Source organism: Hyperolius riggenbachi, chromosome 7, assembly GCF_040937935.1.
Source record: "Hyperolius riggenbachi isolate aHypRig1 chromosome 7, aHypRig1.pri, whole genome shotgun sequence".
NCBI classification, from domain to species: Eukaryota; Metazoa; Chordata; class Amphibia; order Anura; family Hyperoliidae; genus Hyperolius; species Hyperolius riggenbachi.
Genome location: NC_090652.1, coordinates 68,524,058 through 68,535,978, shown reverse-complemented (window position 1 = coordinate 68,535,978; position 11,921 = coordinate 68,524,058). Strand labels below are relative to the sequence as shown.

General features: G+C 45.3%; 1 protein-coding gene across 1 annotated transcript in view; it reads right to left on the bottom strand.

Annotated features, from left to right (window-relative positions):
* Positions 1–3,919: 3,919 nt before the first annotated feature.
* Positions 3,920–11,921, bottom strand: part of LOC137525546 (uromodulin-like) — a 55,257-nt gene continuing 47,255 nt past the window's right edge. Inside the window, exons 12-13 of the mRNA XM_068246675.1 lie at positions 8,735–8,797; positions 3,920–4,079 (exon numbers count right to left, since the gene is read on the bottom strand). Of these exons, the coding sequence (XP_068102776.1) occupies positions 4,015–4,079; positions 8,735–8,797 (128 nt within the window). The 3' untranslated portion in view covers positions 3,920–4,014. The remainder of the gene's footprint in view (positions 4,080–8,734; positions 8,798–11,921) is intronic.

Here is an 11,921-nt window from a genome sequence, read left to right as displayed (position 1 = left end):
CTACTACAACTTACAAAAAATAAAAAGAAATAGAAACAGAAATAGAAAACAAGAAATAGAAACAGTAACAAGGATGTAATTATGAGAAAAATAGCAATTGAAATACCAATGCAGTACCCATCGTGTCTTTTTATAACAATAGATCCCAGCAACCATGGAATAATGTACAAGTAACTGGATCTATTTAGGTCCAGTGCCAAATTTATCATAAAGCCTTGTAGACACGTGCCTACAGGCTCCTGATGATGGAAAGGTGGCTCACTCCCCTCTCCGAGCGCCTCCCTTCCTCCTTCCCTATGCATGACTCCCGAGCGTAAATGTGAGATTACTCACCCAGCTCTTGGCATTCCACTGATGAGATCTGCCTTCAGTCGGGGGCACCTCTAGCTACTTAATATTGAGGGTACCTCTGGCCACCTAATGCTAAGGGACACCTGTAGCTACCTATGTCGGACAAGGGAAGTAAGGGAGAAGTGACAGCTGGGCCAGCCAGCACACTTGCAGTGTGGTTCGATGTTTGTAGGTTCGTGGAGGGTGAAGTCTAGGGTGCCAGGACATCTGTGCCTATAGGCTCCTGTGATGTAAATCCAGGTCTGTTCACAACTCTCTTATTTCCTAAGTTACAACTAATTTCCAAGTGACTGTTTTAAAAAAGTTGCTCAGAAGAGCTGATAACGGTCTCTCTTCCAGTGAAACTAATCCAGACATAGATTTCACAGTGATTGATTTTCCTCTAAGTAACACATTCTATCTACAGCATAATGCTTTTGTAACCATTATTAACCCATTAGCAACTTCAAATGTTTTTGATTAAAAGCTGCTGGTGCATTCTAAACCTCTGTTGGCATATCTTGTTTGGCTGCCTGGTGTAGCCAAATGACCAGGTGGCAGGGAGCAGTTATATTTACCTGTTCCGGATGGCAGGGAGGATAACCTCTTCCTCCACTGGCAGCTCTGAACTTCGACTTGTCTTCTGGGTCCTGATCACATCCAATAATATGATATGACATATGATCAGGATCCAGGAGACTGTGTCAGCATTACAGCACCACCCGGTGGTGGAAGAGGGGTGATGGAAGAGATGGAAGAGAGTCTTCCATCACCCCTCTTCCACCACCGGGTGGCACTGTAACACTAAAATGGTCTCCTGGATCCCCATCAAATGTCATATCATGTGATCGGAATCAAGATGACATGTCAAGATGACATCTCCGCCGCGGTGGAGGAAGAAGAAGTTGATCCAGCTGTCTGGACAGGTTACTATGAAAGCTCCCTGCCACCCACTCTGCATCCCCTGCCGAGCCTGCCAGACTGGGGAAGGCACACTTCCCCAGCGGCAGGAAAAATTCGGCCCTGCAGCTGCTAAGGGGTTAAAAATTCTAAATGTATAGACACTAATAATCTTTTTTGACAAGTACCCTAGTTTTTCTTAATATAAACCACAGCGCCAGTCAATTCTCCTTTGTAGAAAATCCATGCAAATATCAATATATTAAATATATTTAAAGAGACTCTGTGACAAAATTTTCATCCTTATTTCTTCTATCCTATAAGTTCCTATACATGTTCTAATGTGCTCTGTCTAACTGCAGCCTTTTCTAGTTGCACAGTGGCTGTATTATCTCTGTTATATGATCTAATCTTCTCTCCTCTGTCGGCTCTGTTGGGCTGAGGCAGTCAGGCTGGAATGTGCTGTGCTGCTTGTGATTGGATAGAAGCTATACACACCCTCTCCAGGCCCCCTGCACATTCTGTATGACTCACACACTGAGATCCTCTCAGCCTATCACTTGCTATGTCTTTTGTTTGTAAACACTGCATAAAAATGGCAATTACCAGCCAGGATTGCAGCAGGGAGTAGCAGAAACAGCACAGAGGGGCCCAGGAGAACATAATGAATAGAATGGTCTGCTTTTTATTGTAAGAATTTTAGAGTACAGATTCTCTTTAAAGAGACTATGAAGTGGGTCTAAATTCTCCTTATTAACTTGTATTCATTTTAATCACCCTCAGCCCTGCTAAACCGCCACCATCCCGTGGCAAAACGAGGGGTTTGTATCCCCCAAATCCCCTCTCCTGTGTCCGGGGAGCGCTTCCTGCTTGAGGCAGAGCTTATGGCTGTAGTTCTGCCTCTTCACGTGTCAATCCCCGCTGATCGCCACCTCTCCCCATCCCCTCAGTCTTCCTTCACTGAGAGGGGCGGGGAGAGGTGGAGATCCGCCACTGATTGACGTGCATGGAGGCAGAGCTGCAGCTCCTAGCTCTGCCTCCATTAACAGCAAAATCCACGACCAAGAAAGTCGTGGATTTTGCAGAGGGGATTTGGGGGGTATAAACCCCTCATTTTGCCGCGGGATAGCGGCGGTTAAGCAGGGCTGAGCCTGAGGGTGATTCAAATGAATACATGTTAATAAAGAGAATTTAGACTCGCTTCAGAGTCTCTTTAACGACTTAAGCATGACGCTAGTTGAAATCTACGCCCCGTTTTCATGCTGATTTGGCTGCCAGGGCATACATTTCAACTCACCGCTGCTACACATTCCCGCCTCTCTCGTTTCTCCTGGTGATCGCGTCGCTATCTCCCTGCTGCAGCTCACTTGCCCTGCTGTCTCTATGATAGCAGAGCCCTGTAAGCGGTTGAGGGGCTGATTTCAATGGCTCCTGACCCTGCCAATCAAGGTAAGCACCTTCCATTGGATTACATTGATAGACATGGTCAGGAGCCAATGAAAGCAGCTCCTGACCGGCTCATAGGACTCTGCCATCATAAAGACGGCAGAGTGGGTGGCCTGAGGTTCCCGGCATGTGGCTTGGATGGCGGTTGTGGTGGGTATGTGCAGCGATTCGTTGGTATTCATGAGTGTTCTGTTGTTTCTGGTACCAGCAGTCTCTGGTCCTTAAAGAGAACCTGTACTGAGTAAAAATATTTAAAATACACATGAGGTAACTTCAAATGAACATTACACAGTTACCTTGCCATCAGTTCCTCTCAGAAGCTCACCATTTTCTCCTGACAAGAATCCCTTCCAGTTCTGACAATATTTTGTCAGATCTGAAATATATCAGTTGCTGTCAGTTATAGCTGAGAGGTCAACTGATGTACCAGGTAATGTCCATGTTTCCCTATGGCTCAAGTGGGCGATGTTACAGTTTAACTGTGTGCTGACCAGAAAGCTGTTATGAGTAATGGCCATTTTCAAAATGGAGGATGGAAAATTCCCTTGATCACAGTGAACAAACAGGACGCGGGACAGGATAAAAGAGACTGAGGAGTAGACTACATGGAAGGTAAGTATGACTTGTGTATGCTTATTTTGTCTTTTAATTTTCAGTTCAGGTTTTCTTTAAAGTGACCAAAAATTGAACTTCATCACAATCAGTAGCTGATATTCACTTTTACGTGATAAATCTATTCCTTTTCACAAACGGATCATCAGGGGGCTCCATATGGCTGCCTGATATTGTGGTGAAACCCCTCCCACAAGAAACTCTGAGGACCATGGTCCTGGCAGTTTCCTGTCTGTGAACCTTGCTGCATTGTGGGAAATAGCTGTTTCCAGCTGTTTCCAACTGCCAAAAAAGCAAGCAGCAGCTAAATCACCTGCCAGCAGTAAAAATGTCACCATGGGATAAATGTCAGAATGTAAATTAGGGATTTAAAAGATTTTACAATGGGCAAACACTGACTAAATCATTTATACATAATTATTGTAAAAAATATTTTTTTTACATTATTTTCATTGGAGTTCCTCTTTAAGAGAGCAGAGACCGATGGTACTTAAGTGGTTAAACAATCACACACAACACAGACAGGATTCTACACACATTTTATAAGTTTTTAATTGGTTGCTTTTCATTAATAAAAAAAAAATCATACCAGTTACATTGACACACTGATAAGAATTATTTCCAGCCCATCTTTTCAAAACATTTTTAGAGGAATATTGCAAATAAAATTTTTATTTTCATCATTCAAACTCAATAAAATATAAATTCATCAAATACAGTTGTATTTCACTTCAGCAGAATGAAGGCTATAAGAAGCATGATTACCAGGACTTCCAATGAGGCAGATATTCCTGGAACAAGAAATATAGAAAGATGTCACTACATGGCTTTCCATAACCAGATTAATCACCCTATATCAATATTGTACATATTGCTGTTGGTCATGTGGCCAGGTTACCATGTAGCATTCTGTTATTATAATTAAAGTGGTCTGAAATTCAGCATTTTTTCATTGCTCCAATAGATTATTTACAACATAAAACATACTGGCACAAAAAAAGAAAAAAAAGAAAGAAAAAATAAAAATAAAATTAGCAGAACAGCATTCAAACAGTTAAATACAGCTATTTTTTCTTCAGTGGGAAGCTTCTGTGCCACATCCAAAGAGGTGATAACATTATCTTGTGTATGCATTCCTTCATCTGCTACAATTAGTATGCAGCCAGCAGCATGCTGAATCTGACTGCACACATTGTAGAACCAGAGACAGCTGAGAAGAGTGATCAGTGGATACATAATCCTACCTAATAAAACCCCACTGTCCCTGCATCACTTGTCCCTGAGTCCGTGATTTTTGCTGGCCTGCATGTGCGGCACATGGACGTTACAAACAGGAGGACGAGGGCAGGGGTGCGGCCGTTGATGCGCGGGACGGAGAGCAAGGCCATGTGCGCATGTGGCATGGAGCGTGTGTGTGTGTGTGCGTGGTGGGGAGCACGGGCGGGCGCCCTTGTGAAAAGGGTCACGTCCCTGCCCTAGCGCCTATTTTTTAATGGGCGGGCTAACTAGTGGGCGGGTTAACTAGTAATATATAATTATTGCAGCTATGTAGTAAAATGCAATGGCAGCTTTCAGAGTAGATAAACTGTACTTTGGAAACTTGTTATTTGTAAATGGACTTAAATACTTGTGCACAAAAGCAAATATGATAACTTGTATGGATAATAAAAAGGAGGAAAACACAATGTTTGAATATTGAGTCAGCATTATATCTTGTAATGTCTTTAGATTACTGCATTACTGGGAGGTTGTTCAGCCTGAAGAAAGGCACTTGACCTGAAACAGTGGACTGTGGATGCAGCCACTCACTTTTTATTCAACATGTTAACTTTTTTTGAATAAAGAACTAGGTTTTAAAAAGAGATATGGATGCTGGAGGTGCCGACCCTTTCTGTCTCCTGGCTTACAGGCATGCTGCAGCAAGTCAAAACTGGGTGGGGCTGCACACAGGCTTTGAGTACACATATATCCTTATGAATTTGCTGTAGCAATGACTAGCTAGCTACAGGAAGCTAGTCATTTTACTGATTAATTAGGACGGTAAAATATCAGTAGTCTTTACAGATATCCCTTTCGATGCCTAACTGATCCCACTGACAATGCCTACCCTTAAAGAGACTCTGAAGCAACATTAAAAATGGCTTTTTACCCAATAATCAACATGGGCATGTTTGCCCCTGCTAAAACGCCGATATCCCGCGACTGAATGAGGGGTCTTTACCCCCCAAATCCCCCCCTGCAAAATCCACGACCAACTTGATCGTAGATTTTTCTGCTCCTGGAGGCAGAGTGTAACGATCGGTGTAACACAGAGAGAATCTGATTACCGGTGATCTGCAGTATCACTGGGAATACAGATATATACCAGATTATTGATGATCTGCAGTATCACCGATAATCAGATATATAAGCTAACCTCTGGACACCTGAGTAGAGTAAGAGTGTTTGGTGCAACAGTAATACTTTGAGGACTGAGCCTCAGGAACAAGTTCCGTACAGCAAGGAGTACTGCACAAATACAGATTCCTTCCGAAGACCTGGGCTCTCCCGGGGGAGGAGTCAGGCTGAAGGTAGGAAGGACAGAACGGGAGTGACACCCTGGAGGGGGTGTCACTAGCAGATCTAGGAACTGCCTCTAACAGTAAGGTCAGTTCTCGAGGTCGGACAAGCCAGGTCAAAGACACACGGACAGATAAAGTACAGATTCAGAAGGCAGAGGCGGAGTCTAAAGTACAGGCAGGGTTCGGCAACAGGGTATCAGAAATATCGAGGTACAAAATCAGGAGGCAGATGCAGAGTCTAAGGACGAGCCGGGGTTCAGCAACAGAGTATCAGAATGGCAAGGTACAGGATCAGAGTTCAGAAGAATAGTCAGGCAGGCAGAAGGTCATAACAGATAATCACAATCAAACTAGTACTTTAGACTATCAATAGAATCTAGCTAAGTGTAGGATTACAGCTCCAGCTGGTCCCGGCACACCACGTAGTGATCGCACGCCAGACAATCAGCAACTGAACAGCCGGCAGTATATATACACAGACATTCTCCAGCACCTCCCTAAGTGCTGGACCAATGGGAAGGAGCAGAGTCGTCAGCTGACCGACCAGGTCAGCTGACCTTTTTCTGGCTGCCATATAAGTTCTTCCTCTCCGCGCGCACGCGCGTCATTCTGAACCTAGAGGGACTATGAGTCCCAGCCACACCGACACTGTTTTGCAAAGTCTCTGCGGTCCCATGCGCGGGGTTGGTCGCACCGCTCACAGCACATGTGGCAGCCTCCCCGCGCAGGGACAGAGTGTCAGTAACGGGGCCATGCGTCTGACGCGGCGGTTTTTCCGCGTTCCGCCCTGCTCTCCATAGAAGCAGCCGCCTAACGCTGAGCAGAGGCGGCTGCTTTTCCGCGTTTCAACTCACAGAGCTTTCGGCTGTAGCCCTGCCTCACAGCGCGTCTATCAGCGGTGGATCTACGCCCCTCCCCCACCCCTCTCAGGGAAGGAAGACTGAGAGGGGTGGTGGGGAGAGGCGGCAATCAGTGCTGATAGACGCGCTGAGAGGCAGGGCTGCATCCATTAGCCCTGCCTCAACAGGAAGCGATCCCCGGACACCATGGAGGGGATTTGGGGGGTAAAGACCCCTCGTTCTGCCGCGAGATAGAGGCATTTTAGCAGGGGCTTAGGGTTATGTTTATTATAAGGTAAAAAGCGATTTTTAATGTCATTTCAGACTCTCTTTAACCCCCTCCGGTGATGCTTAACCCAAAGACCCCCAGGCACTGCCTAATGAAGGGAAGCGACCGGCAGGGGGCCTTAGGGTTAATCAGTGCCAGAGAGGGGGGGGGGGGGTTATGTTTTTATTTTACTTTTAATAATGCAAACAATAGGTATATTTGCCAGGGATCCTTTTACAGCAGTATTGCAGCTCTTGCACACTGTGTTCTGACCACCTGGAAACCTTGGCAGGATATTCACTGTCCTTTCTGTTTATATCTGTAAATATCTGTAAATTTTCACTACCAATTGGTGCATACATTATATTTCATTTAACCCCATTAAAACACAAAACAAAACAAAAAAAAAAAAAAAAAAAATCCATTGAAACTACAAAATATTTTTTTCCCCACCACAATGTTGTGTACTGTCACCATTCCTACTCTCACTATATACAAACAACTGCAGATCTATGGCAAACTCTGTCAAAATAATTACGTTTTTCTGATAACACCACCATAGTTGGCCTTATCACCAATAATGATGAGCAGGAGTACCGCCACTAGTTTGACAGAATTTGCAGTTGGTGTAGGGAGAACGGCTTGGCCCTTAACACTGGAAAAACTGTGAGCTGATTGTTGACTTTAGGAGGCAGGCTCCCACCCCACCTCCAATCCATGTAGACGGCACTGTAGTTGAGAACGTTTCCAGTGCATGCCTCCTAGGCACTACTGCCGCCAAAAACCTGACTTGGAAGGCCAACACAGCCTCCATTCAGAGGAAAGCTCAGCAGAGGCTATTTTTTCTTTGCCAACTGAAGTTTGGTATGGCCCAGAAACTTCTGACGAGCTTCTACTCTGCCATAATCGAATATGTCCTCTGTGCCTCCATTATGGTCTGGTACGCTGCCTCCTCCACCAGCACCAGACACAAACTTCAGAGGGTCATAAGATCAGCAGTAAGGATCGTTGGCAAGCCACTTCCTCCTCTGGACCACCTCTACAACTCCAGACTGCAAGCCAGGGCTTTGAAGATCGCCAATGGCCCCTCCCATCCGGGCTTCCACTTCTTTAGTAGGCACCCCTTAGGTCCATCCCCACCAAGACCACTAGACACATGAACAGTTTCTTCCCCTCAGCTGTCAACTCTTTGAACTCTATGAACTCTCTGCACTGTAACCGATAGCACATGATTGCACTGCTACACATTGCACATTTTTCTGTGGTCGAACTCTGGTTTAAATGGTTTTTGTGTTCGAATTGCTGTATTGTTTGTATTGTATTGCTGTATTGTGTGTATTGCTGTATTATATTGTCATATTCTATGCTAGCCCTGTATATGCCAAGCCCAATTCTGGGCACGACCGAGTCGTGCTTGGTAAAATAAATGCTTCTGATCGTGAATCCGATTTTTTTGCCTGCTGTTCTCCTTAACATACCTAGCGAATTTGGAAATTCTTGCATGCATGGGGACTTTGCTATTAACCGCTTAAGTTGGTGCCATAGACGTTAATGTATTTGCAAGAACGTTTTCATGAAAAATGAAAATCATAGGAACGACCATATATTCAAGAATTTTTTTGTGATAATGTTAGAGGTTCATCCCTAATGCTGGGAAACATAATTCACAAACTAATAGCTAACTACAGAAGTGGCAAAACAGGGTATATTTGGTAGCGTCAAAGTAGAAGTCAAGTTACAAAGTACAACAGTGTCAGGTGCAATCATTAAGACATTACCTCTGGCGTTTGACCCAGGAGGTTTGCTTGTAGAAGGAACAGCAGAAGTGGATTCTTTAAAATCTAGAAGAGAAATAAATGATTCACCATATGCTTTTGTTAAATTAAATTGTAATTGTTTGGAAAATTTTTGAAACATTTTCTGAACAAAAACATGCTCGAAACAAGAGTGGTTAGTCAATTCGCAAAGCATACTAAATTTCCTACTACGAAAACACAGCAAGGCCAGATACCGGTAGAAGCCCGTAAGTTTGGCCAGTTGGGACGCACTGCACATGTGCGGCCTGGCTGTGTGCACTACTGTGCAGGTGCAGAATGCTCCCAGCTGCGGGAGGGGGACAGGGAGCATGCACTGCCGCACTGTGCATGCCCCGACTGCCCCTATAAGGCTTCTACCAGAAGAAGGAAGAGGCAGAGGAAGACAGAGTGGGAACAATCCATGTGGAGGGGGCTGGAGGAAGCCCCAGGTATATATTGAACATTTAGATTGATTTGTCTCTGGTACACTGTAAGATAAACAATTCAGACATGACTAAAGTGCACATACTAGACTTTGGGGCAAAAAGACAGTTCACTTTACCCACTGATCCTTCCTGTAAAATTAGAAATCAGGTGGCTTGATTCACTAACCAGCTGTGAAGAAACGTGGAAAAGCCGCCGCATGGATGCAGGATGAGGCGGCTGTTTCCGCGGCTGGCATAGCAGAATGCGGAAAAACCGCCGCGTCTGACGTGGCGGTTTGCGCGCACAGGCCTGATACTGACGGTCTGACCAGGCGCGGGGAGGCCACCGCATGTGCTGATAGCGGTGCATCTCACCCCGCATGCAGGCCAGCAGAGACATTGCAAAACGTGACTGGTGTGGCTGGGACTGATAGTCCACACAGGTTCAGAATGATGCGCGCGCGCGCGCGCGCGCGCGCTGAGAGGCAGAGTTTATATGACAGCCAGAAGAAGGTCAGCTGACCAAGCTGGTCAGCTGACATCTCCACCACTTTTCATTGGTCCAGCACTTAAGGGTGGCGCTGGAGAGCGCTATAGTATATATACTGGGTGCTGGTCATTCTCTGGTTGTCTGTCGTTGCGATCACTACGTGGTAGCACTCAGGCCTCGTCTGTTTCTGTGTTCTAGCATAGTTTCCAAAGGTGTTGACATCAAGGAGTTCACACCTTAGCATTAGGAATATTGAATTGTATTAATTGTTATGACCTTCTGCCTGCCTGACTATTCCTCTGAACTCTGATCTTGTACCTTGCTATTTCTGATATCCTGTTGCCAATCTCTGCTCGTTCCTGGACTCTGTATCTGCCTCCTGATTCTGTACCTCGTTATTCTGATTCTCCGTTGCCTGACCCTGCCTGTTATTGGATTCCGTATCTGCCTTCTGATTCTGTACTTTATCTGTCTGTGTGTTGACGACCTGGTTTGGCCGACCTCGAGAACTAGCCTGACTGTTAGAGGCAGTTCCCAGATCTGTTAGTGACACCCGCTCATTGGTGTCACTCACGCACTGTCCTTCCCACATTCTGCTTAGCTCCTCCCCCGGGAGAGTCTAGGCTTACGGAAGGAGCATACTTCTGTGCAGTATTCCTTACTGCCTCTGTACCTACTCCTTAGGTACAGCCCACTGTGTTACTGTTACACCCTATCACTCACTTCACTCTCAGGTGTCCAGAGGTTAGTAGATATATCTGATTATCGGTGATACTGCAGATCATCAATAATCGGGTATATTCTGCATTCTCGGTGATACTGCAGTTCACCGGTAATCAGACCCTCTCTGTGTTACACCGATCGTTACACCGGCGCTAAGTGTTAGCGTTGGTGTGAAAAGCCACTTTGTGCCCCTAGTGCGCTCAAAGCTACTTTGCACACAGTCCCGCTCAGTGCGCGCGCACAGTAACGTCGCACCCGCTGCCTTGTAAAAAATGGTGCGTCGGGTGCCCTCGAAACAACGCATGAATGCGCTACTTTAGAGGCACCCAATGCGCGGTTTTCGTCGCACTGGCTGCAATGTTTTAGGGTGAGTGGGTGCAACGTTATAGTCGCACCGCGCTATTACTGGCGGAGGAGGAGGAGGAGAGAGAGAGATGTTTTTTTCTGACGGAATCCGGAATTCCGCGGAACTTCGTACAAATCCGGCGGAATTTTCATAGCGACGGAATTTAACACTGACGGAATCCATGATTTCCGGCGGAACGGAATTTGCTGGTTCTGATCATCCCTAGCTCACACTCGCCCTTGCCCAGAATGGAGCCGATCATCTTTAGGAGCATGAGTGCAACCAAAGCCTTCTGAGGGCTCCTGCCTCCCGGAGGTGGCGTACCTTAATAAAGGGGAAAGTATTGAGAGGGGATTGGGAAGGCTCAATAGGACCCAGAGACTATTCTCTCCATAGGTAAGTATCTGACTTTTGTTGTTGTATTACAGATTTGCTTTAACATGTTTTAAAGATGTCTTTGTATTTTATTTTTTTATTTTTTTGTCACTCTTTGTTATTGACGCATATTAGCTTTAGTTGTACCAGGGCTGACTTCCTGACTGTACTCCCTAGTCAGGAAGTTTGTCAGCAACAGTACAGCGGTGAGAGGCACGTGTGGGGAGCCGGATAGGAAATAGGGAAGAATCATACCCATGTAAATGTACACAGCTACATACAGTAGCACAGAGAAGGGTCACAACGTTTATTGCTATTGCTACCCTCATTGGAGAGATTCCCTCACTTACGATGCTGCTGTGGAAGACGAAATGTCAGAAGTTATCCTTATACTTAAAGTGGATATCCAACGTAAAATACAAAATCCTGTAGCGCTGCTGTAACAAAAAGTTATATTTACCTGTGGTGTCTTGTCCCACGAAGCTGTCCCAAAGACCCCGCATCACCCCACTTCTGCTGCGTGGCCCCACCTCCTCTCTCTCCTCGGAAAAAAAACACCTGGCTATTTAAAGACCACCTCCCTTCTCTCCCTGGAGAAAAAATGCCTGGCTATTTACTGCAGCTTGGCATTTTTTCTCTGGGGAGAGAAGGGAGGTAAGGGATATAGATGATATCCCTTATGTATGTAACAATGAATACAAAATAACATACTATATCACCTATAGTTCAATTTTACAACATTACCTGTGATATTCATCTGTAGTTTAATGTTGTAGTAATTTCAATAAAAAATGTAACATAAAAAAGAGG